At 44.4% G+C, this 27,802-nt stretch overlaps 1 protein-coding gene across 1 annotated transcript in view; it reads left to right on the plus strand.

Annotated features, from left to right (window-relative positions):
* The window catches only part of LOC141148076 (dynein axonemal heavy chain 11-like), a 1,034,097-nt gene that overhangs the window by 417,923 nt on the left and 588,372 nt on the right, over positions 1–27,802 (plus strand). Inside the window, exons 44-46 of the mRNA XM_073635228.1 lie at positions 1,716–1,793; positions 5,121–5,253; positions 5,379–5,506. Of these exons, the coding sequence (XP_073491329.1) occupies positions 1,716–1,793; positions 5,121–5,253; positions 5,379–5,506 (339 nt within the window). The remainder of the gene's footprint in view (positions 1–1,715; positions 1,794–5,120; positions 5,254–5,378; positions 5,507–27,802) is intronic.

A 27,802-nucleotide genomic window follows, 5' to 3' on the forward strand; every position in this document is an offset into this window, starting at 1 on the left:
CCACTGATGTCTCATCTGTCCTCCAATAAGTGTAGATCACAGGAACCCAGAAGTGATGCTTCACATGTCATTTCTGGATCAGAAAGAAGAAGGGGAGGAGAGCAGATGCATGTCTCTCACCTACCATTCTGGTCCAGAGTGTGCTGCATAGCCACCGGATTGATTCTATCTGACAGCCAGCAGTCAGCTTTGAGATGTACACACACTGCCAGTAGCTGCAAACCCCCCCCCCCCCCACACACACACACTGTCAGGTCTGTGTACTGTATGGATCTGGCAAAAAAAAGCTAAAGGGGAACAGTTAGGGGGTGGTAAAAACATGTCTTAGCTGCGTCGCTTTATTGTGCCCAAACTTCATGTGTGCACAAGCCCTTAGCCTGCAGTGCCTTGAGACTAAAAGAGCTTTTAAAGGGCACTGTGACTGAAAAAAGGTTGGGAAACAATGGGGCAAACTAACAGCTAAATTCCTGTGCCCTTCAACGAACAGCAAAAAAAGTATGGTATTATGGCGTGTAAATTTAACAAAAAATTCCTGCCCATCGAATTTCAAGATTTACACAGCCCTGTATAACAGGGCAAGAGACCTGATTTTTTTTCTATTGCAGTTAATCAAAGCTGGCCATACACTGTTAGATTTTTTACATTCAGTCTGCCAGCTGAATGAAAGAAATGTAACAGATTCCTCCATACCCGCTATACAGCATGCATGGAGGAATTTCCAGTTGTGCCTATTGTGTTCTGACAGCCACTGCTGCCCGCTGTCATAACTCCTGAACAGTAGCTGCATCTGATTGGATGCAGCCAAATTTTCCATCCAACTCCTTTAATTTTTTTCATAGTTTATGGCCAACATAAAATGTATAGGTCTAGTAATCACATAGGAGGCAGAACACTGATAAGCTTGCCTCTCGGTCAGTCTGCTCTCTCTTCCTATCAGCATGTCCTTTCTTAGCACATGAGCACTGAGACTGCTACCAAGTCAGTTCAGGTGCTATCAATGCTTACATTAAAAATAAATACATGTAAGGATGTATTGATGAATATGGAGCTGCATTCATTTTGTGGTTTTTAAACCTTGAAATCTTGTAAGCTGTATTAAAAATGTAATCTGCATGCCCTTCAACTTCCTAACGACCATAGTGTAAAAGGGCAGAAATCGGTAGAACTAGAACTGCAAGATGTTGTAATTTGAAACAAACAAAACATAAAGGAAGCAAAACATATAGGTCTATTTATCAATAGTTTAGCCAAGATTCATGCAACTTTCACTCAAGTTGAATCTTATTTCATTGAATCTTAACCAAATTGAATCTTATGAAAAATATGAGAATCTTCAGTGGTTAGCATTGTGACTTTGCACCAGGTCCTGGGTGCAGTTTCCAAGCGGAGCATTATTCACGTGTAGTTTGTAAGTTTTCTCCATGTGTACATGAGTTTTTGATGGGTATTCCATGTAGATAGCACACTGGTGTGAGTGATCACACTTACAAATATGCATTTTTAGTTTCTCAAAGCCACATGCTATCAGCTAAAAAAAGATAATTCTTCTTATAATGTGTTTCTTGGGTGAATAATACTTTATTTGGTGTGTATTCCTTAAATTGCTTTGTGTAGTATGACCTTCTTGTGTCACATAGATGCATAGGACATTTGGACAAACAAAGGAGTTTTCTGTGAGAGCTGGGACTCATCCTACTTTGTCCTTACTATTCCAGATCACTCAGTTGGAGGAGCTTTTAGAGGTGCGGCACTCAGTCTTTGTGGTGGGAAATGCTGGGACAGGCAAGAGCACGGTAAGTGAGAAATAATAGGTTATTGGGTTTTCATGGCATAAAAGAACAAGGTTCAAATCAAATGCAAGGAAAATAGGAACAACACATGAGAACAGGAACACATAAGTCAGATCAGGTCATAATAAGAAACAGAATGATATAATCCCCTTGTTGAAGGTATTGTCTTTTATCTGAATTCATCAATCCATTTGTCAATCGTTCCACCAGTGAGCTGCCAGGATTTTTGTCCTCAGTTTAGGCCAATATGTATTCTTCTACATATTTTTGCTAAAAAAAAAATCGCAATAAGCGTATATTGATTGGTTTACGCAAAAGTTATAGCGTCTACAAAATAGGGGATAGATTTATGGCATTTTTATTATTTTTTTTCTACTAGTAATGGCAGCGATCTGCGATTTTTATCAGGACTACGATATTGCGGCGGCCAAAGTGGACACTTTTGACTCATTTTTGGGACCATTGACAATCATACAGCGATCAGTGCTATAAAAATGCACTGATTACTGTATGAATGTCACTGGCAGGGAAGGGGTTAACACTAGGGGGCGATCAAGGGGTTAACTGTGTTCCCTAGGTGTGTTCTAACTGTAGGGGGGGATGGGACTGTCTAGGAGGAAAGAGAGATCGGTATTCATACTTAGTATGAACACACAATCTGCCTCTACTCCCCTGAAAGAACCGGGATTTGTGTGTTTACACACACAGATCCCGGTTCTCGCTCTGTCACGAGTGATCGTGGGTGCCTGGTGGTCATCGAGCCTGCCAGGCACTCGCATCGGCTCCGGGCACACGCTGCAGGCACCCCTAGTGGCCAAAAGGCGAAGCGACGTAAGGTGACGTCATTGCGCCCAGCCGTGTCATTCTACAGCAGTAAAACAGTTGAAAATAACAAACATGTTATACTTACCTGCTCTGTGCAGTGGTATTGCACAGAGTGGCCCCGGTCCTCCTCTTCTGGGGTCCCCGGCGGCTATCTTGGCTCCTCCTCTTCTTTTTAGGCCAACCATAGCCAGCCACTTGCTATGGGGAGAAACGTAGTCTCATATTAAATGAGTTGAGTGTAGATTGTGTTGTTAGAAATGAAAGATGGTAGTTCTAGATAATTGCTGTTAAAGCATATAGTTACATCCTGAATGACTGACGCGTTTCATGTAAAAACACTTCCTCAGGGGGTAGATACTATATAGCATCCGCCCCTGAGGAAGTGTTACACAAAACACGTCAGGATTTCAGGATGTAACTATATGCTTTAACAGCAATTACCTAGAGCCACCATCTTTCATTTCTACCAACACAATCTACACTCAACTCATTTAATATTCCTACGTGCTGCAAAAATTGATATGTGTTTATGCATGCATTTTTACAATATTACTATGTCTGCATTACCATGTGCTGTTATATGTATATCAGGGGTGTCCAAACTTTTTTCAAAGAGGGCCAGATTTGATGAAGAGAACATGCTTGAGGGCTGAGCATTTTGCCTGACATTCTTTAAACCTTTAAAATTTGGTCTAAGTGTGTTCGTCCAAGCACTAATACACTGCCCAACAAGAATTATCTTGCCTTTGTTCTGTGTGTGGTGAATAGATGAGCTTGGGCGTGTTATTTGGATATACCGTATTTAATCGGCTTATAACACACACCTTCACTTTAAAAAGGAAGTTTCAGGAAAAAAATCTTAAATTTTAAATAAAAAACTGTGAAGCAAAATAAGGGTCAGTGCCCATCAATGCAGCCTAATCAGTGCCCATCTGCAGCCCCCACTCCATTGCCATGAATCCAGCCCCCACCGTATTGACATGAATGCAGCCCCTACCGCATTGACATGAATGAAGCCCCCACCGCATTGACATGAATGCAGCCCCCACCGTATTGACATGAATGCAGCCCCCACCGTATTGACATGAATGCAGACTCACCATTGCCATCAGTGCAGCCTGATTCATGTCCATCTGCAGCCTTGGAGGAGACAGGGAGGGGGCGGGACGAGCGCCAACAGACATACAGGAGAAACTCCTGCTTTTATCGGCAGCCTCTTTAATTGAAAGTCCCGCCTCCTATGATGGACAAAACAATTGTCCAATGGCAGTGCAGGAGACGGGACTTCCTTTTACATAGGACGCCGTGTAAACAGGAAATTCTCCTGTATCCTGTACGTCGCTCGTCCCGCCCCCTCCAAGGCAGCCAGCATATCTATCCTTTGTGGCCCCCGGCGCTCGGGGATTCGTTGGGGGCCACAAAAGATATATATGTCAAAATTACCAGGCGGGCCGTCCAAAACCGGACTGCGGGCCGCGATTGGCCCACGGGCTGGACTTTGGACATGCCGGATGTATATACTTATGCATTATTTATGCTGTCCGTGCCATTTATGCATGGTTATTCATATGACATTACTCATATATGCTATGTACCATTGTAACGTATTTACATGTTAATAAACACATCCACATATCTTTTAAACCATAACCAGCCAATAGCCTCATTTAAAGTCCCTATTTCCCTTTTTCATTTACTTGAACCTGGGATGGAGGCACATACAGTATATTTATGTGCTTCATTTAAAGTCCCAAACTCCCCCCTTTATACACACTACTTGAAGGTCTCAAGATCAATCACTTGTCTGCAATACACTCCAGCTTCTGCTCAACAAAATTCTTTGTGTGCCATTTTTCTTCTGAAGTCCTTTTCTACTATTTGGGTGGAGAGGAAAAGAAACATATAATAGCAGGAAATCTAATGCCGTGTACACATGGGCGGACTTTTCGGCATCAAAGGTCCGACAGACTTTCGACGGACTTTTGACGGGCTTCCGACGGACATTCGAAGGAACGGACTTGCCTACACACAATCACACCAAAGTCCAACGGATTCGTACGTGATGACGTACGACCGGACTAAAATAAGGAAGTTCATAGCCAGTAGCCAATAGCTACTAATCTAATCTAAAGTCTGTCTGATTTTTGACCGAAAAAGTCAGCTGCAGGTCCGATGAAGCCCACACATGGTCGGATTGTCTGACGGATTCGTTCCATTGGACCAGTCTGGTCGAAAAGTCTGCCCGTGTGTACACAGCATAAACGTGGCACTGGGGTTACTTCTGACAAAGCAAACACCGATACCTAACAGTTTTTTTTCTCTTGATAGAAACAATTGAGTACTGTCCGTAATACTTTTTTATTTGCACTAACAATTTTCCAGGACAATCTTTCAGGGTATGTCCCCTTCTTCAAGGTCCTAGCGGTACTCTCTTGATGAATGGAATACATAATTGTCCTTCACCTCCTGATTTTTGCCATAACAAATTTTTTGTCTTTAACATAGATTCTAAAGACTTTACATAGAACATATTTCAATATGAAGTTAAAGCCCATTTGGCATGACATCAATCCAAAAGCTGTGACTACAGATGAGTTGTTTGGTTTTCTTCACCCTTCAACCCGGGAGTGGAAAGATGGTAATTATTAGTGAGACTGGAAGTGGTCATATTACAACATAGTTATTCATTATATGTTTAATTCATGGTTTTTATTTTTAATTCAACCCTTTATTTTTTCTTTTATATTCATTTTGTATGTCAAGGCCTGTTTTCCTTTACAATGAGAGAACTCTTCATCATCCCTCATGATGGCCCAAAGTGGATTGTTCTTGATGGAGATATTGATCCGATGTGGATTGAATCATTAAATACTGTAATGGATGATAACAAGGTTTGTGTCTTTTTTAAAGAGAAAATTAGTATGTCTGTAATGTAAATGGCATATTAGTAAAGTATTCATATGTCCTAAAGTGTATGTCAACCCAAAATCTATTTTTCACAGTTGGACATCATGTCTCACTGCCCACAGATTTGTTAAGCAAATCATTTTTTGTAAATCTGTGGCAACGTTTCTTATCTGGAGAACCTGCCAGAAACAGCACTTCCTGATTCAGGCTGACCATGCTAAGCCACTACCTCGCAATTAGCAACAGTGATGCCAAGCTGCTGTGTGAGCTCCATCAGCTGGACGTTGGGCTGGCTATCAGGTCTGCATATGCCTCCTGAATGAGCTCTTACTATCCCTGTGAAAACAGTTTCACCACCTAGCAAGTGAGAGAAAAAATAAAAACTATCAAGGTTTCTAGCCTTCTCCTGTTTTACAGAAAAAAAAAAGTTTTTGTACAACCACTTCCAGACCAGGCATTTTCTGGCTCTTTTTATTTACATGTAGCAATCAGTATTTTTTCTAGAAAATTACTTAGAACCCCCAAACATTATATAATTTTAAAATCAGAGGCCCTAGAGAAAAAATTGGTGGGTTTTGGAAAAAATAAATTTTCCTGAATTATAATGCAAAAAAAACCACAATATATAACCCAATTTTTTGTAAAATATAAAACATGATGTTACGCCGAGTAAATAGATACCAAACATCTCGCACGTTAAAATTGCGCACACCGCTGCAACTGTGACAAACCTTGTACATTTTACTAACCATAGGCGACGCTTTACAAGCCTTTACAGGTTACCACTTTAGATTTACAGAGGAGATCTAGTCCTAGAATTACTGCCCATGATTTGGTGTTTGCGGTCATACCTCACATATGTGGGATGATCGCTGTTTGTGTGAATGCAAGACTGACGTGCGAGTTTGCTTTTGCACGCGAGCACGAGGAGACAGGGGCAATTTAATTTTTTTTAATTAATTTTATTAATTTATTTTTTATTTTTACCCTGTTGCTTTCATTTTTTTTGTTTGATCACTTTTATTGCTGTCACAAGGAATGTAATCATCCTTGTAACAGCATTAGGCATATGACAGGTACTCTTTATGGAGAGATCTCCAAATCCCTCCTCTGTTCTTAAAAGCTTTCCAAACAGCAAGATCGGTGTTTTCAAATGCATTTAATTTTTTTAAAAACAACACCAGGATATCCTGGTAAACTGGAAGTGATGTCAGGTCATCGCTTCCAGGTTACCATAGCAGAGAGCTAATCAAAGCTGATTCCGGCTCTGTTTGGCTTTCCAACCAGCCTGCGAGCATGCCAGCTAGTTGCTGGGGTCTCCCAGTGGGACGGGAGAGTACGAGCAAGGCGCTAGAATTGTTTTTACAAGAGAGCCAACCACAAGCTCTAAAAAACAGTACCAGGTGATGCCTGCAGCTGCAGGCATCATCCCACCTGAAGTCCAGCGACGTACAGGTATGTCACTGGTCCAGATGTGATGATTTCACTTATCTTTTTCTATCATTAACCTTAACCACAAAAAAAAGGGTGGAGGTGTCCTTAAAAATCTATCCCAACTGAGGTTTTAACTCTGTGTATGTTGGGTATGCTTTTCATTTACTAAAAAAGAATCTATTACCATATTAATTGTACTTCTATTCTTGTATTTTTGTAATATTAATTCAAGACACTTTTACTTAGCACGCATTAAAACTGACCTTGACATTTGTCTATTCAAACTGCATCCCCTGGATAATGAAGTCTACTGAATTCATTATTCTACAACTGTTGAGAAATGTTATTGAAGGTATAATATCGCTTTTTAGGATAAACTAGAGTTCACCTATAGGGATAAGTGAATCTGTACTGTTCATGTGAGGGGGGTTCATCATATTCTGTATGAAATTCTTTTTTTATATAATTGTATTTTTATTAGAATTTTTAACATTGTAGAATGAACAAGTACAGCATTATTGTACAATATAGAATATAAAGTTATTGAAAACATCTGGATATCAAAACAAGATAAGTACATAGGAACAGAATTCACAATTACAGAGCACAGGGGCGCTCTGCACATTATGTCCAGGATATAGAAAATAAACAATCCTAAAATAGAAGTGCAGGATCAAAACCATGAGTTAATTACATAAAAAAAAGAACATAGATTCCATGGAGGATATGTGGTATGGAATAATAAGTTCTAAATAACATATGTGAAAATGGGGCAAGTGGAGGGTGGAATCTCATGATCACATGGAAGGCCTATGCCAATAAAAGTTTAAAAAACGATATTTGGCATAGGGATCCCAAATTCCGACCTATCCCAGAATTCCCACAATTTTTCAAATTGGGGGATAGTGTCATGTACTGAGGCCGTTAGATATTCCATCCTTCGGATATCAGCCACTAGTTGTAAAAATTTGGGCCAAGGAGGAGTGGCATTGGACAGCCAGCACAGGGGAATAAGTCGTTTGGCAGCCAGTAGTATGTAAGAAAGGAGTCGGTTTGCTCTTTTGGTTAAGCCAGGAAAAGGAAGGCCCAACAAATAATGTAAGGGGTCGAGTGGGAGGGATTTATCCAACACTTTCTGTATCAGGAGCCTCACCTCACCCCAAAAAGGCTGTATCATTGAACACTGCCAAAATATATGGAATAAGCAACCCGTATCAGTCCCACAACGCCAACAGCGCGGCGAGACTGAAGGATCATATTTATGAATAACATCAGGGGTTCTATACCAAAACATAAGAATTTTCATAGTAGTCTCCCGTTGGGTCACACACTTGGAAGACTTGGAAACAGAAGACCAAATCTTATCCCACATCTGAATTGAAATAGATCTGCCTATCAAATGGGACCACTTTCCCATATAATGATGCATGGTCTCAGTTAGAGGTGTCGACTCATGAAGGATACGATGGATAGAGGATATTAAGTATAGTTGGTGGGGTCCTTGAGCGCATATGTATTCGAAGGTAGTTGGACTGTCGAGAGTTAAAGTTGAAGATTTAGAGTGAAAAAAATGTCTAACCTTCAGGTAGAAGTAGAAAAGTTGGGGAGGAATATTGAATTTCTCACGTAAAGTGTCAAAGGGATGTAGCCTTCGTGTAACAGGGTGTATTAAATTTCAAAGTTGGAAAAGGGAGGCGTTAAGCCATGGGAAGATCCTGCCCAAGGACAAACTGTCTGGTATAAGTGGGTTAAACAATACATTGATGAGCGGGGAGCAAGGCGAGGCAAGATGATATTCTTTAAGACATTTACGCCAAATGGTTAAGGTAAAATTCATTGGGGCAGTGCACTGGTGTTTGAAAGTGGGATCCAGAGATAAGGAACCCTCCCAAACCAAGGAAATCAGGTGAACTGGGTAAATCACACCTTTTTCAATAGCGGTCCATTGATTTGGAGCAAATGGAGAGGACCAAGAAATAATAGGCCTTAAATGTGAAGCATAATATTTGATAACGTCCGGTGCACCCATTCCACCCCTGGACCTCGGAGCAAACACCACTGAACTTGCTATACGTGAGCCCTATCGCCCCATATAAACTTTAGAAAGTTACGCTGAAGTGTCTTTAATTGGGATGAGGGCAAAGCAACTGGTAACGTTTCAAAATGGTATAGCAGTCTAAGTAAAATAGACATTTTTAAAACATTTATCCTGCCCAACAAGGACAACGGGTACTTATCCCAAGTCATCAAGGATTTATTAATTTCCAGAACCAAGGGTGGAATGTTAGCAGAATAAAGAGAGGAGTAGGATGGGGTGAGAAGAATACCTAAGTATTTGAGGGAAGTTTTGCACCACTTGTAGGGATATGACTCTTTGAGCTGTGATAATATGGGTAATGGGATATGTATGGGCAGGGCTTCAGTTTTGGACGTGTTAACCTTATAGCCCGAAATGGCCCCGAAGGAAGACAACAATTTGTGTAGAGAGGGGAGAGAAATCAATGGATTGGTGATCGTGAGTAAGATGTCATCCGCGAAAAGTGATAATTTATATTCCCCCTGCCGCATTACCACCCCCCGAATATCCGGATGAGTGCGGATGGACTCGGCCAGGGGTTCCAAACAGAGAAAAAAAAGCAATGGTGATAAAGGACAACCCTGCCGCGTACCATTAGTCATGGGGAAGCTTGGTGACAGGAAAGTTGTACTTGAGCTGTAATTGTTGAATATATAGCCTCCAAAGCCTTCAGATAAGAACCCCTAAAGCCATACGTCTCTAAAACATTAAACATATAAGGCCAGCTTAACCTATCGAAGGCCTTTTGTGCATCTAGACTTAAGATCAATGCCTGTCTAGAGGTTCTATCCAAAAGATCTATCAGATCTATTGTACAATGGGTATTGTCTCCCGCATGTCTACCAGGCACAAAACCCACCTGATCCTTATGAATCTATTTAGGAATAATCCTAGATAATATGGATGCAAGAATTTTTGTAAAAATCTTATAATCTGAATTTAGAAGAGCTATCGGCCTATAATTATCTGGGATAGAGGGATCCTTTCCTGGTTTCGGGATGACAGAGATAAATGAATGAGAGAATTGTGAAAGAGGAGATATACCCTTAAACAGGGACTTATAAAGGGTTAGCATGTGTGGAGATAGAATATCAAAAAAAGATTTGTAGTAAAAATAGTGTAAACCGTCAGGACCGGGTGATTTGTGTAATGGAAGTTTCTTACCTATGGACAAAAGTTCTTCAGTCGTTATGTCTATATTCAAACTGTCCAAGTCTTCCGAAGACAGCTTTGGGAGTTTTATATTAGAAAAAAAGTTTTCAAATTTTTCCTGAGCAAAGTTAAAACCGTGCTCAGGAGTGAGGCAGTTATACAATTTATGGTAAAATTTGCCAAAGGCGCTGGACATTGCACGGGGGCAGTATACTCTAGATCCATCTGTCTGTTGAAGGAAATCAGGAAATGAGTTAAATGGACGCGGATGGAGTTATTTAACTAGCATTCTATGTGGTTTGTTTGAATATTCGTAAAACTTTTGCTTTGTCCATAGTAGTTGTCCATAGCCCATTGCTCTCTAAGGGAGGTGACCCTGCGTAGTTTTGATACTGTGGGGCCACTCAACAGTCTCTGCTCCGCAGTAACCAAAGCGGAGGTAAGAGACTGTAAAAGACTATTTCTATCTTTCTTTAGCCTGGAGCTTTTGGCTATTCAAGCGCCGCGAAAAACAGTTTTATGTGCCTCCCAAAGTGTGGAGAAATCTGAGACTGACCCTATGTTATGTTGAAAATATTCTTCTAGATTTTTTGCCAGTATAGTACGTGAGACCTCAGATTGTAGCAGATAGTCGTTTAGGTGCCAATGACATGACTTGGTAGGCCTGGGAAAGCATAAGATGCAACGTGATGGGAGCATGGTCCGACCATGTAATAGGTGATATATCAACCTCAGCCACATAAGATATGAGTGGGGCTGATATAAAGAAGTGGTCAAGGCGTGAGTACATTTTGTGGGCCGAGGAATAGAAGGTGAACTGTTTAGAGGAGGGGTGTCTGATCCTCCATGAGTCGAACAGTCGATGAGACCTTATACATTTGCGAAAAGAGTTAGCTTGGGATGAAATCTTTTTAGAGGGCATGGTATTAAAGAGGGTTTGCCTGTCTCTATTGGGGAACATAACCAGATTGAAATCCCCTCCTATGATCATGAAAGGTTGCGATGGGTAATGAGGAGAGTCAAACAATTTATTAAGGAATTCAATCTGGCCTGTATTAGGAGCATAAAGATTAATGAGGGAAAACAATGCAGTTATATATTCACAATCCAGAATGAGGTATCTACCAAGAGGGTCAGCATGGGATCTTTTAACCTTAATAGGACATGAATTTCTAATCAAAGTCGCCACTCCCGCCGTGCCCGAGGAATCCGAAGCAAGAAAGGAAGTGGGGAAATACCTTGAGCCAAATTTAAGCGAACCATCAGACTTAAAATGGGTCTCTTGGACCATCACCACATCTGTGTCTGAGGCCCTGAAGTCCTTCAGGGCCATCCAGCGCTTGCGGACGGAACCCAGGCCTTTAACATTATATGCCATATGTATGGACCCATTAGATTAGCTTTTGTAAGGTTACAGACATCGACGAACAAAGAAACATACCCACATATCATCAGACATATCCTGTAATAAAACTGCATTTGGTTAGAAAGGTAGGAATAAGACATTTGCATCCTTAGCACCAGAATGATATCCATGAACATAGAAAAAAAACCTCCGCACCTAGGCCGAAGCCGCGGTCTTTCCTAAGAGTGGCTGCCGGTCACAAGAGTTCCGCTCCGCTCAGGGCCAGTTATTTTCTACGCAGCTCAACCGTTATGATAGCTAATAGTTGCTGTCAAGAGCGTCAGCTATGAATGGGGGAGGTGGATGGCCTGTTACTCACTGTGCCTGTGGAAGAAGGTAGGAGGCAGATCGATAGGCCGCAGGCCCCAGCACAGTGGCAGCCGCAGAGTATCCGAGTCTGGGAGACCCCGGGTGGCTGTAGGTAGTTCTCCCCCATCGCAGAGTCCTCCGATGCCCTCTAGGGATAGGTCGCCGGTGCCCCGGGATGAAGCGAACAGTTCTCCCTCAGGTCTCGGTGTACTGAGAAGGAGGGCCCGCAGGCCCCAAGATTGCGGCGGGCCTCGAGCCTGAGAATCAAGAAGCCGGGCCTGGAAGTACACGGCCGAGTAAAGTCCACTAAAAATAAATAGTTGTAGCGGCAGTGCACAACGTCCCCAGAAGTATGCCGATGTCTTCAATGCAGAAGGAGGTAGAACAAAGGCAGGATGGCAATGGGTTATCGCTGTCTGTGCGAAGCTCAACACAGACACGTCTGCTCTGCTTCATGTCCGGACACGCCCACCCTGTATGAAATTCTTAAAACCAAAACTAAGCAGCGAACCCCAGTGAAGTCAATGAGGAGTAAATCATGCTGTTAAATGATGGGCATTTTCAAAGCTAATAGGCAAGCTATTGTAAAAAAGGGGCATGGTGAGCTTGTTACAGTCATGGGGGACATTTAACAAATACATTTAAAAAAAAAAATCCTGTACATCAGGGAGAAGGTCCTTTTAATGTGACTTTGAGGGCATCATGGAAAAAAATACCAAACCTTTAAATTATATGCGTGGAAAGTGCCTTTAAGATGTATGTGGTAAGGAACAGTATGATTTTCAGTGACACTTTCAGCAAAACAGCATTCTGGCACCACTTATATTGGATGTGCAATTGATTTTTTAACTTTTACATTTAGTTTGGCTTAAATACAGCAACAGCATTCCAATCTGATTATTTTCAACCTGAAAAAAAGGCTTTTTAGATAGTTTTGGCTGTGACACCTGATTGTATTTCAATCTGCAATATGACTGAATTTAAAGTGATACTAAACACACTGTTTAATTTACATTGTCCCGTCTCTTTCTGTATTTGGATGATGACACTGTAATTATTTTAATTTAAACCAATCTAAGTATCTTCTTTTCTAAGCAATATACAGCTGTCACATGGCCCAACTCTCTCTCAGCCTGTTTGAGGGAAACATAAGCAGGGTTAGCTTCTAGTACTCTACTGCCAGTCACATGTAAAAAAAACAGCCTTTGAAATACGGAGTAAAAATAAATAATTAATATCAATAATTAGTTTTAAATCGTCATACAACTATGCATTATTATTTTTGCCAATAGTATGGTTTGAGTGTATTTCTGCCAAGCACAAGCCGTGTCACACCCCATCCAGCCTTGTGTGTATGTGCTTAGAATAAGAGGGAGGTGGCACCTCTATCAATCTACATGTAATATCCCACACCCATTGTGTTTTGCTGTTTAGTGGGCATGGAGAAGGAAGAGGGAGGTAGGGGAGTGTCATTTACCCAGAGTGTATACACCCACATGTGTGACTCTATAGTCACATGGTCTGCTCAGATGTGATCAGGGAAGGAATGTTTACTCTTAAAAAATAAAGCTGAAGTCCTCAACTTTATACAAACTGACATTGGTAAAGCATTTTAATAGTATAGGTAGTGAGCTTCCTTTTTCACAATACCACAATGCATTGGTCTAAAAGTTTAAAAATGTCAAGGCAGTGTACACAAAAAAAACTTAAATACCAACCCCCCCCCCCCCAGCAACGTATGCCCATAGTTGCCAACATTGTAAAAAAACTTATAGGGACACTTTTTTGGCTGTAAGTGGAGTATTGTGCCTTATCATAATTAGGGGGCGGGGCATGTGTTTGTAGGCGTGACATAGCAAAAAAGAAAACTACCAAAAAATGAGCGTGGTTTATGTGAATAGCGGGCGTGGCTTATATGGGTGTGGTTCAAATGGGGGTGTGGTTAGAGTCTGAGATGAATGAGAGATGGAGAAAGAAAGGGGAAAAGAGGGAGGGAGGGAGAGAGAAAGAAGGAGGGAAGGAGAGAAGGAAGGAAAGAGAGATGGAGGGACAGCAGGCCCAGATCCTACACCACAATAGAAATGTGTATTCCAGAGTTTAACAAATCGGCAGATAAAGATACTCCAAACAGCTAGTGTTAGCGCTTCAATCATCCCAGCACCATGTTTGTTATGGTGACAGGATGATTGCAGCGCATTATTTCTATTATTACGATGTAATATAAAATTAAATAGTTCAACTCACCATAATGTAGAATCAGTGGAAGCCCTGAGTGTGTCACTTGCCACGTCGCCTGCCACCAGATGCCATCAGGTGTCCCAGCAATGTCCGTCCATACACCAGGCAATCCCAGCGGAGTCCCTCTTACACCAGGTATCCCCAGTAGAGTCCCTCTTTACATCAGGCAATCCCAGTGGAGTCCCTCTTTACATCAGGCAATCCCAGTAGAGTCCCTCTTTACATCAGATATCCCTACTAGAGTCACTCCTTATATCAGGCATTCCCAGCAGAGTTCCTCCTTACATCAGATGTCCCCAGCGGAGTCCCTCCTTACACCAGGCAATCCCAGTAGAGTCCCTCCTTACACCAGGCAATCCCAGTAGAGTCCCTCTTTACATCAGATGTCCCCAGCGGAGTCCCTCCTTACACCAGGCAATCCCAGTAGAGTCCCTCCTTACACCAGGCAATCCCAGTAGAGTCCCTCTTTACATAAGATGTCCACAGTAGAGTCCCTCCTTACATCAGGCATTCCCAGTGGAGTCCCTCCTTACACCAGGCATTCCCAGCGGGTTCCCTCCTTACTCCAGGCAATCCCAAGGCAGTCCTCCTTACACCAGGCAATCCCAGTGGAGTCCCTCCATACATCAGGTGTCCCCCAGTGGAGCCCCCCTCTCATCAGGTGTCCCCCAGTGGAGCCCCCCTCATCAGGTGTCCCCCAGTGAAGCCCCCCTCTCATTAGGTATCCCCCAGCAGCGGAGACTCTCTCCGCCGCAATAACAGAAAAACAGATCGCACAGGCAGTCAGTGGAACAAAATAGGCGGGGTGGCTGCCAATAGAAATTGAGCTGCGGTGCCGCCCACCCCTGCCCCTTCCCACATCAGATCACAGACAGACCAGCAGCAGGGCGGGAGGTGGGCTCAATTTCTATTGGCATCCACCCGGCCTCTTGTTCTAGCCTTCAGGAAAATGGCAGCCGGCGGAGACATTGTCTTTGCCGGCCGCGGACCTATAGCGGTGACAAAAATTTGGCATTTCCCGGGAATCACGATATCTGGCATAAGGGTCTCCCTGGAATGTCCCAGGAAATATGGGAAAGCTGGTAAGTATGCTGCTCTGTTGCAGTGGTTTTGCACAGAGCAGCCCCGATTCTCCTCTTCTCGGGTCCCCTGCTGGCTCTCCTGGACCCTCCCCCTGCTGAGTGCCCCCATAGCAAGCTGCTTGCTATATGTGTGCTCACTCCTGAGCCACCTTTGTGTGTCCACCGCCGGTGCTCCTGGTCCCTCCCTCTTGTCGATTGCCCCCAGTGTAAGCAACTCCTGAGCCTCTGCTCTGCCTGTCCATACAGACACAGAGCCCTCGCTCGGCCCCACCCCCCTTTCTCCTCATTGACTCGCTGGCTGTGATTGACAGCAGCGGGAGCCAATGCTCTCTCAGCCAGTGAAAAGGCAGAGTCCCCAGGAAGCCAATGCTCTCGTGCACATCGCTGGATCGAGAGGGAGCTCAAGTAAGGGGGGCTGCTGCACACAGAAGATTTTTTACCTTCATGCAGAGACTGATGTGAATGGCTCAGTGTTCTCTGTATGTCAAAGCTATATAAATGCATAATAATAATAATAATAATAGTGTATAACTGGAGGGAGATTAGAGTGTAAGCTCTTCTGGTCACTGATATGACTGGCTCAGTGTTCTCTGTACAGCACTGTGGTATATGTCAGAGCTATATTAATATATATTAATAATAGTGTATAACTGAAGGGAGATTAGAGTGTAAGCTTTTCTGGTCACTGATATGACTGGCTCAGTGTTCTCTGTACAGCACTACTGTATATGTCAGAGCTATATAAATGTATAATAATAATAATGATAGTGTGTGACTGTTGTGGGGGCATTAGAGTGTAAGCTCTTCATCATAGACTGATATGACTGGCTCAGTGTTCTCTTTACAGCACTGCGGTATATGTCAGAGCTATATAAATGTATAATAATAATAGTGTATAACTGGAGGGAGATTAGAGTGTAAGCTCTTTGGGTCACTGATATGACTAGCTCAGTGTTATCTGTACAGCACTGCGGTATATGTCAGAGCTATATAAATGAATAATAATAATAGTGTGTGACTGTTGTGGGGACATTGAAGTGTAAGCTCTTCTAGTGCAGAGATTGATGTGACTGGCTCAGTGTTTTCTGTACAGCACTATGGAATATGTCAGAGCTATGTAATTGTATAATAATAGAAATAATAATAATAAAAATAATGATAGTGTGTGACTGTTGTGGGGAAATTGGAGTGTAAGCTCTTCTGGCACAGAGACTGATGTGACTGGCTCAGTGTTCTCTGTACAGCACTGCGGTATATGTCATAGCTATATAAATGTATAATAATAATAGTGTATAACTGGAGGGAGATTAGAGTGTAAGCTCTTCTGGTCACTGATATGAATGGCTCAGTGTTCTCTGTACAGCACTGCGGTATATGTCAGAGCTATATAAATGTATAATAATAATAGTGTGTGACTGTTGTGGGGGACATCAGAGTGTAAGCTCTTAATCAGAGACTGATGTGATTGGCTCAGTTGTCTCTGTATAGCAATGCGGTATATGTCAGAGCTATATGAATATATTAAATCTATAAAAGGGGAAAATCCTCTACTCTGGGGTCTATATTTGGAGATTCCGGGACACGGCATCTATACATATGACATCACTGACTGGTTACATGTTCCTCACGCGTGTTTTATTTACCATGTGCAGCTTATCCCAGGGCTGGCTTACAGGAATTGTCATCTCCCTGACACCAAACAAACATTCAGAAGATATGTGATATATGAATCACCATATGTCTTATTCTTAGCCCCTCCTCCTTGTCTTCGGCTCAGCCCTTCCTTCTCTGAGCTGGCCACTCAGCTGTCGGTTAATTGCCAGCTCCCATCTCTCTCCACAATTACCCAGCTGTTGGTTCTGCTCGTCAGTCCTGCCTACTTAAAGCCGTCCAGCTCACTTGATCTCTGCCAATACAGAGGGTTTCTCAACCAAGTTGAGATATACTTTGAGATGCTGCCCCAGGCGCTTCCCACGGACAGAAGCAAAGTAGGGTTTGTGATATCTTTGCTTTCTGAGAGAGCCTTGGCCTGGGCTAACCCTCTATGGGAGACACAAAAACCTGTTGTCTTGAGTTACCCTGAGTTTGTGGCCTCCTTTAAAAGGGTATTTGATGTTCCTGCACGCTCCGCTTCTGCTGCCAAGTGCCTCATGTCCATCAAACAGAGTACGAGAACTGTTGCTGACTACTCCATTGAGTTCCGTACTCTGGCAGCAGAGGTTGCTTGACACAATGAGGCCCTCGTGGCTGCTTTTTTTCGTGGTCTCTTGGATTCCATCAAGGATGAGATAGCAGCCCAAGATATACCCACTGAGCTGGAGAGCTTGATCTCGTTTGCCATCCTCATTGACTCCAGACTCAAAGAAAGACTTTCTTTCAAGGAGCACTTGCGGAAGCCTCCTGTACGTTTGCCTCCGAGCTTTGCAGTCCCACCCGTGCCTCCCTCACCTTCCATGCCTCCTGGTACCGAGTCAGTCAGTGAAGATGAACCCATGCACTTGGGCTTCACGCGTCTCTCTGCGGATGAGAGAGCCTTTTGGAGGAGGAAGAGATTGTGCCTTTATTGTGGCCAGGCAGGTCACTTTTTGAAGTCTTGTCCTACCCATCCTGGGAACACCCGAACCTTGAGGTCCTGTCATGGACAACCCTAAGGTGGCGTTGTGTCGTCCATAGTTATCCACAAGGATAAGCCCCTGGTTTTGGTCACCCTTTCTTGGGCTAAGTCGTCTATCGAGATACAGGCTCTAATCGACTCTGGGGCTGCAGGCCTATTCATTGATGCTGCCTTTGTATCAAAGCACTCGATTCCACTGCAGCTGCGTGACACTCCATTTGCCATTGAGGCTCTTGACGGGAGACCTCTACAGCCTGCCCATGTGACTCATGAGACGGTTCCGTTGTCCATGGCCGTAGGGGCTCTTCACCATGAGATAATCCAATTCCAAGTGATTTCCTCTCCTAAGTTTTCGCTGGTTATTGGTTATCCTTGGTTACAGAGGCACAACCCCTCTTTTGATTGGCTCCGTGCTGAGGTTCTCTCCTGGTCACCACACTGCAGTAAGACATGCTTCCGGAAGGTAGCCAAGGTCCTGTGTACCTCTTCACTCTCCTCCCTGCCAGAGGAGTACTGTGATTTTAGCGATGTCTTTGACAAAGGTCAAGCCAGTAGTTTGCCTCCACACCGGCCGTATGATTGCGCAATTGACCTTCAACCTGGTGCCACTCCCCCTCGTGGCCGGGTTTACCCTTTGTCGGTCTTGGAGGATAAAGCTATGGAGGAGTATGTTGCAGACGCACTTTCTCGGGGTTTCATCCGCAAATCCTCGTCTCCTGCTAGTGCTGGTTTCTTCTTTGTGAAGAAGAAGAGCGGTGAACTGGGACCTTGTATTGATTATAGGGGTCTCAATTGTTTCACGATTAAGAATGCCTACCCGATCCCGTTGATTACAGAGTTATTTGACCGCCTCAAGGGAGCAACGGTTTTCACTAAGCTTAATCTGAGAGGGGCTTACAATCCTGTGAGGATTAAGGAGGGCGACGAGTGGAAAACTGCGTTTAATACCAGAACAGGCCATTATGAGTATCTCGTAATGCCTTTTGGCCTTTGTAACGCCCCGGCAGTTTTCCAGGAATTTATTAACAATGTCCTCCGAGATTTGTTGCAGTTATGTGTGGTGGTTTATCTCGTTGATATCCTCATATTTTCCAAGTCCCTGGAGAGCCACCACACAGATGTTTGTTGTGTGCTTCAGAAATTAAGAGAGAACAATCTCTATTGTAAACTGGAGAAGTGTGAGTTCCATCTGTAACAGGTTAAATTCCTGGGCTATGTCATTTTCCCTGCTGGTTTTTCCATGGATCCAGTGAAACTTTCAGCTGTCCTACAGTGGCCTCAACCCATGGGGTTACGTCCTCTGCAGCGTTTCCTGGGTTTTGCCAACTATGATCGGAAGTTTATTCGTAACTTCTCGTCTCTGGTCAAGCCCCTGACCGATATAACCAGAAAGAACGGTAACCCACAGTGTTGGTCTCCGGAGTCCATTAAGGCCTTTGAAAGTCTCAAGGCTGCCTTTGTTTCTGCTCCTGTGTTGGCACATCCTGATCCTACATTACCTTTTATCCTTGAGGTTGATGCTTCTGAGACTGGTCTTGGCGCCCTTCTGTCTCAACGTCCTACCTCTGAGAGTGCTATGCATCCTTGTGGCCACTTTTCCAAGAAATTGTCACCTGCCGAGTGCAATTACAAGATTGGTGACAGAGAGCTGTTGGCAATCATTTTAGCCCTGAAAGAATGGAGACATCTCCTCAAAGGTACCACTGTGCCGGTTCTCATTCTTACTGACCATAAGAATCTCACATTCTTGTCAAAGGCTAAACGCCTCTCTCCCAGAAGGGTGCGATGGGCTCTTTTCTTGTCAAGTTTCAATTACATTGTCTCATTCTTACCCGGTACTAAGAATGTAAGGGCTGACGCATTGTCACAACAATTTTCCTCCACTTCCAAGTTTGAGTCTCTTCCGGTTCCTATCATTCCTCCTGATCGTATTCTGACTGCGGTTCGCACCAATCTTACTTCTCCTATGGGTGACAAAATTCTTGCTGCTCAGGTCGATGCTCCTCCTGAGAAACCATGTGACCGCTGCTTTGTCCCAGAGTGTTTCCGTACTTCCGTGCTCCAGACTTACCATTCTCCCAAGGCAGCTGGCCACCCTGGTAAGAATCAACTCGTTTGGGCCATTTCCCAACAATTCTGGTGGCCTAGTCTACGTGCTGATGTAACTGCCTTCATAGCTGCCTGTTCCATGTGTGCTCAGAGTAAGACTCCACGACACCTTCCAGTGGGCCTCCTACAACCCATACCCAATGGAGAGAGGCCCTGGACCCACCTGTCTATGGATTTCATTGTGGAGTTGCCCAACTCCCAAGGCAACACAGTTATCCTTATGGTGGTTGACCGGTCTTCAAAGATGTGTCATTGTTTTCCACTTAAGAAGTTGCCCACTCTAAGAAACTGGCTTCCATTTTTGCTCGGGAGATCTTTCACTTACATGGGTTACCCAAAGTGATTGTCTCAGACAGGGGTAGTCAGTTTGTGTCCCGGTTCTGGCGAGCCTTTTGTGCACAGCTGGGAATTCAGCTTGCTTTTCCTCTGGGTATCACCCGCAGTCTAATGGGGCCGCAGACCAAGCCAATCAGTCCTTGGAGCAATTCCTACATTGCTATATTTCTGACCATAACAACAACTGGTCAGACCTATTACCATGGGCAAAGTTTGCTCACAACAGTGCCTTGAATTCTGCTTCCCGATTGTCTCCATTTATGGCGAATTATGGTTTCCAACCTTCCATGTTGCCTTACTTGTTTGTTCCGCAGAGTATTCCTGCGCTACAGGAGCATCTCCGTGGTCTTCGTTCCACTTGGGCACACATCTTGGCTCCTATCCTAACACAGCTCATAAATCAATCATTCAAAGAAGGGACTGTGCCAACCTCCCTCAAGCAAGGCATCGTCAAACCTCTGCTAAAGAAAGCCAATCTTGACCCTAAGGACCCTAACTGCCGCAGACCAATAACTAGCCTCAACGCCATCTCCAAGATTATGGAGAAAGCGGTAGTACAACAGCTACAATGCCACCTGGACACACACCAACTCCTGGACCCTCTGCAATCAGGCTTCTGCCCAGGCCATGGCACAGAAACAGCACTTCTCAAAATATGGGATGATGCCCTTGAAGCAGCAGACGACGGAGAACAGAGTCTCCTGGTACTGTTAGACCTCAGCGCAGCATTCGACACAGTGAACCACAACACTTTACTCGTCCGCCTCGCTGAAGTAGCAGGAGCAACAGGTTCTGCTCTAAAATGGTTTACATCCTTCCTAGAGAATCGCTCCCAGACAGTGAAACTAGGTACATTCACCTCGGAAACCTGGGCAGTCTCCTGCGGAGTCTCTCAAGGATCACCCTTGTCACCAGTACTATTCAACATATACATCCGCCCACTTCTCAATATCATCAGGAAAACTGATCTTTGTTTCCATTCATACGCTGACGACACCCAACTCTACCTTCGTATCAACGGACAAAAGGACCTTCATCAGCAATTACAGAAATGCCTCTCCTTAATAGACGACTGGATGACCACTAGCTCCCTCAAACTCAACGGATCAAAAACAGAACTTCTTCTCCTACAAGCTAACAAAAATTCCAAAATAAAGACTACATGGACACCTCCCACCATCCTTGGACAGACCATCTCCCCAAGCACCAAAGCCAAGAGTCTCGGAGTCATTTTTGACTCAGGAATGACAATGGATGCACAAATAGGATCAGGGGTGAGCGGATCCCACCATCTCCTCCGCCAACTACGTAGACTCATCCCCTTCATCCCAAAAGAGGACAAAGCGGCAGTTGTGGGAACAATCATCAATTCCCGACTCGACTACGCAAATTCGCTCTACGTAGGACTACCCCAATATCAGCTTGCGCGCTTACAACTCATCCAAAACACGGCGGCAAGACTGTTAACAGGAAAAAAACCCTGGGAATCCATCTCCCCCTCCCTAAAGAGCCTACACTGGCTAACCGTGAAGAAACGGATCACATTCAAGACCCTCTGCCTCACCCACAAATGCGTACAAGGAAACGCCCCACCATATCTCCGCGAGAAAATAAAACACTATACACCGATTCGCAGTCTTCGATCAGCTAACCAAAACCTCCTTACCATTCCCAAATACCGCTACAAAGCAAAGGGAGAACGAAGATTCGCAGTCCAAGGACCTCGACTATGGAACGCTCTTCCTCCCAACATCCGCATGGAAGAAAACCACCAGGCCTTCAGAAAAAAACTAAAGACCTTCCTTTTCTGAGAAGCTGACATCAGAGAATGCATCCAGCGCCTTGAGGCGATTCAGTTCGCATTTGCAGCGCTTTATAAATCATTCATTCATTCATTCATTCAAGTCCAGGAGGCTTTGCGTCATGCTGATAGGTACAGACTCCATGCTGACCGCAGACGCCTGCCTGCACCTTCCTACCAGGTTGGGGACAGGCTCTGGCTGTCATCTCGCAACCTCTGACTTCGTGTTCCCTCACTGAAGTTCGCACCTCGGTTTATTGGGCTTTTCCATATCCTTCACAGGATTAACTCAGTGGCTTACGCGTTGGACCTTCCTCCTAGTATGCACATCTCAAATGTGTTTCATGTCTCCTTATTGAAACCTTTGGTCTGCAACCGCTTTATCACCTCGGTGCCACATCCTCACCCTATACAGGTTGAGAACCATGAGGAGTATGAAGTACAATCCATTGTTGACTCCCGTAGGTTCCGTGGCCGCATACATTACCTGGTGCATTGGAAGGGGTACGGTCCGGAGGAACGCTCTTGGGTCTCATCCTCGGACATACATGCCCCTGTCCTCCTCCGTGATTTCCATAGACATTTTCCCCTCAAGCCCGGTGGTCCTCCCCAGGGGAGGGGATGTTGAGGAGGGGGTACTGTCAGGGCTGGGTTCAGCCCTTCCTTTTCTGAGCTAGCCGCTCAGCGGTCGGCTAATTGCCAGCTCCCATCTCTCTCCACAGTTACCCTGCTGTTGTTGATTCTGCTCGTCAATCCTGCCTACTTAAAGCCGTCCAGCTCACTTGATCTCTGCCTTCGCCTTGGTCACATCACAAGAAACCATCTCCTGCATTCCTGTTTAAAGACTGGCTTTGCTGACATCCCTTCTGGCTCCTCATCCTGCTTGCTGTTCCTCTACTTGGGTCCCTGACTTCTGGCCTGGCTGATTACCCGAACTGGTTACTGAACTCTGGCTTGGCTGATTACCCGATCTGGTTACTGAACTCTGGCTTGGCTGACTATCTGATCCGGTTACTGGAACAAAGTGGGGATCAGACTATGCTTTGACTATGCTTACTCTATTTACCTTTTTATTTTTATTAATAAACAATTGTGATTTTACTGTACTTCTGTCTTGGTCTGGTTCATGGTTTCTGACCCTTCGCCCCCCCTGACAACCTTCCCCTAACTCCTCCCCGACCTCAATTCACCCCCTGCCTGGCTCCTCCCCCCCACATTGTGATGTTTTGCTCATCTCATATTTGCAGTGGAAGGAAGCCAGGCAACTCCCTAAGAGAAAACTCTGGAAAATTACAGAACAATCTGCACAAAACCTCCTGAAGCTACATTCAACTAGGTGCAGAAAAGGATCTTGGTGGTGATGGGGGGAGGGGAGGCCTTGTTCTGGTGATAGGTGTGTGTTGGATTCATTATAAGACACTTCTGGGGTCTCTGGGGATAAGAAGGGAAGCGATGATGCTGTGAAAATTATCGAGGGATCGCGTGTCAGTGAGTCCTGGAAACAATCGTTCACTAATGACAGGATGTGACACCCTGATGACACCACTGCCAATGGAGGCGACATTTGTATGGCTTTTTTACATCACCTTGCACTATTGTATGTGAATGGTGGGACAGACTAGCAATAATAGTGTAAGGCAGAGGTGCAATGCTCTGCAGGCTCACCAAAAACATATAAGTGTGCAATGCACCTTGTAGTATCAGCCACTAAGAAAGATGCAATGCTCTGCAAAGCTCACTATTATATAGTCAGATGCAAGGGTGCAATGCTCTACAAGCTCACTGTGATATAACCCACATGCAAGGGTGCAATGCTCTGCGAAGCTCACTGTGCTATAGTCACAAGCAAGGGTGCAATGCTCTGCGAAGCTCACTGTGCTATAGTCACATGCAAGGGTGCAATACTCTGCAAAGTTCACTGTTATAAAGTTACATGCAAGCGTGCAATGCTCTGCAAAGGTCATTAATATATAGTCATGCAAGGGTGCAAAGCTCTGCACAGCTCACTATGATATAGTCACATGCAAGGGTACAATGCTGTGCAAAGTTCACTAATATAAAGTTACATGCAAGGGTGCAATGCTCTGCAAAGTTCACTGTTATAAAGTTACATGCAAGGGTGAAATGTTCTGCAAAGGTCATTAATATATATAGTCACATACAAGGGTGCAAAGCTCACTGTGATATAGCCAACATACATATGTGCAATGCTCTGCAAAGGTCATTATTATATAGCCCACATGCAATGGTGCAATGCTCTGCAAACCTCCTCACTGAGAGCCCTCCTCACATCAGCGTCCCCAGGCAGCGACGATCTCCTTCATTACAGCAGTAGCAGCTACAATTCCTTTCATGTGTGTTCAGTGGAGAGGGGCGGGGCCGTGCACCCAATAGGCCTCAGTGTACAAGAGAATTGTCCACTGTACACTGAAAAGAGCAGCCGATTGGCTGCCCCTCCTCTTTCTACTGAACACAAGGGGAAATGCGACGGCCATCTTTTTGTAGCCCGCCGGCCATTTTTTGCCTAAAACATTCCCGATTTTCCCAGGAATAAAAGCAAAATCCCGGGAAATTAATCGGGACGAGCTCCCAAAATCGGGATTGTCCCGGGAAAATCGGGACTGTTGGCAAGTATGTATGCCCAATTAGTCCCACAATTTTCAAATTATAGGCTTCAGGTATGTGTTTGGTAGAAATTGCCTGACTTTAGCAAGTACCTATAATAGGCAGCAAATAGAAAGAGCTCTGTAGTGTGCGCCTTTTTTTTTAAATATTGTGGACCATCGTGGTCTGCAGACTCTACCTGCAGGGTACCAATCATTTGCATACCACATGCATGAGGAAACACATAAGTTTGCAAAACAGATCTCGGTGAGAGCAGCAAGTCAGCAACAAAATGCTCACACTGCTTCTCTTCCTCGTTTATCTCTTTGCACTTTCCCCTCACCACCACAAGACTCTTTGGCTGCAACAATTTGACCCACTGCAGAATGATCCTATGCGTACCCTGCAATTTCCAACAGCATCTTTCTCAAGGCAGGTGTTTCTTCTGCAGCTGCTGGAGTGGAAGAAGATGTCCCAAAATCACCCTATGCACAACATCCTATGCCAACATGGCAAAATAGCTGCTTCACTTTTAGCCACTTTCAATGTAGTCAACCATTATTTTCCTTGGAAGGCCTTTCCTGATCTCCACTTGCAATGTATCTTTGTTGAAGGGCCACGCTGTCAGTGGTAGGATACACAGGACCATGTACATTTGGTTTAGTAGGCATGGGAAGGGAAGCTACAGACTCTTCATATCTGGACAGTGTTTGCCTTGCAGCGCTGCAATGCCAACATCAGCTGCCTGCCAACCTCCTCGTCCATGACAACACCACACAGTGCGACAGTGCGAGGATTTGCAATGCAATCCTTCTCGTGTTCTTTCAGGCCACAGAGTGTGCGCTCCTGTTAGGCCAGCCACTGGGGGCAAAGCAGCAGGGGGAAGAGGAGGACTTGCTGCTGTGTCAGAACGACCTACCGCCTCCTTCCCTGTGAGGCAGATGCAGCAGGTAGAAGAACAATATAAGTAGGAGGAGGGTTGGAGTGCTGACAGTGAGAAGGTGGAAGTGCGACAGGCTTCAAGTGGAACATTTTACCCCTCCCAAACCCTGGGTATTGTATGTGGGTGGGGTGAGATGGGGGGGGGGACTCAGGGTCATCTGTGGTGGGCAATTTGTGGTGAATGGGGTCTTTCATGTTCAAAGGCCTGTTCAAGGACCCCAGGTTTCAGGTCAGCAAAGAGAGAAATTACTATTGGTTGGTCAGCCTACTAGACCCCAGGTAAAACGGCCAATCTACTGTTACTATTGCAATTCTGAGGAGGGGCTGTGTAGGAACCTCTTTGCCACATTTCCTGATGGTGACTCCTTCTGATAACCCTTCTGATGACCAATGTGCCCATGCTTTTAACCCAGAGATTAATAGCAGTGATGGCAGCAGCTGCATTGCCACATTTCAGTTTTTTAAACCACAGTGACTCGGCCCAGCTGTAGGCAGCACCCACAGGCAACTCCTTAGCCATATTGCTGAGTCCATCAGGTCCACGGCTGATGCAGACAGCATCAGAATTGAGGGCCCTGTGGACTATTGGTTATCCTGGCTGGACCACTGCCTGGAGCTCGCACAGTATGCATTGGAGTTTCTGGTATGTCCTGCTACTAATGGGCTGTCTAAGAGGGCTCATCGGGCGCTGCATAAAAAAGTTACACTATAACCACTCGCAAGTCCAGCGGTCTGATCCTCACTTTGTTCAAGTTATTTGCATTGCATCCCCTCCCATATAATCCAGTGTGAATTTCTGGCCTGGGCTGCCCCGGAGTTACAGATTCCCAAACACAATTTCTTTTTTTTTTGGTTATTTTTTCTTTCTTCTTAAAAATACTTATGTTTATTTTATTTTTACACTTTAATTTCCATGTGTATTTATATTTTTTTTATTTTTATTTTTTCTAGGCACTGATGAGTTGGTTGGGCTGTACACAGCAGAGGCACACCTGCAGTTTCTCTGCTTTGCCAGGAAAGTCTCTCTCTTTCCAGGCTCTCAGCAGCCAGTTGTATTTTTTTTTCTATATTAATGTATTTCTTTTTAGTCAGGTACTGGATGCATAGCTGCAGGAGAAAACCTACCACCACAGAATCCAGCCCTTTCACAATGCAGGAGAGAGGGCAAGCAGCAGCAAATGAAGGACATATAGTGGGGACGGAAAGTATTCAGACCCCCTTACATTTTTCACTCTTTATTATATTGCAGCCATTTGCTAAAATCATTTAAGTTCCTTTTTTTTTCCTCATTAATGTACACACAGCACCCCATATTGACAGAAAAACACAGAATTGTTGACAGATTTATTAAAAAAGAAAAACTGAAATATCACATGGTCTTAAGTATTCAGACCCTTTGCTCAGTATTTAGTAGAAGCACCCTTTTGATCTAATACAGCCATGAGTCTTTTTGGCAAAGATGCAGCAAGTTTTTCACACCTGGATTTGGGGATCCTCTGCCATTCCTCCTTGCAGATCCTCTCCAGTTCTGTCAGGTTGGATGGTAAACGTTGGTGGACAGCCATTTTTAGGTCTCTCCAGAGATGCTCAATTGGGTTTAAGTCAGGGCTCTGGCTGGGCCATTCAAGAACAGTCACAGAGTTGTTGTGAAGCCACTCCTTCATTATTTTAGCTGTGTGCTTAGGGTCATTGTCTTGTTAGAAGGTAAACCTTCGGCCCAGTCTGAGGTCCTGAGCACTCTGCAGAAGGTTTTCGTCCAGGATATCGATGTACTTGGCCGCATTCATCTTTCTCTTGATTGCAACCAGTCGTCCTGTCCCCCACAGCATGATGCTGCCACCACCATGCTTCACTGTTGGGACTGTATTGGTGACAGGTGATGAGCAGTGCCTGGTTTTCTCCACACATACATCTTAGAATTAAGGCCAAAAAGTTCTATCTTGGTCTCATCAGACCAGAGAATCTTATTTCTCAACATCTAGGAAGGGTTCTGGTCGTCCCAAACGTCTTCCATTTAAGTATTATGGAGGCCACTGTGCTTTTAGGAACCTTAAGTGCAGCAGAATTTTTTTGTAACCTTGGCCAGATCTGTGCCTTGCCACAATTCTGTCTCTGAGCTCTTCAGGCAGTCTCCTTTGACCTCATGATTCTCATTTGCTCTGACATGCACTGTGAGC

Source organism: Aquarana catesbeiana, linkage group LG06 (assembly GCF_042186555.1).
Source record: "Aquarana catesbeiana isolate 2022-GZ linkage group LG06, ASM4218655v1, whole genome shotgun sequence".
NCBI classification, from domain to species: domain Eukaryota; kingdom Metazoa; phylum Chordata; class Amphibia; order Anura; family Ranidae; genus Aquarana; species Aquarana catesbeiana.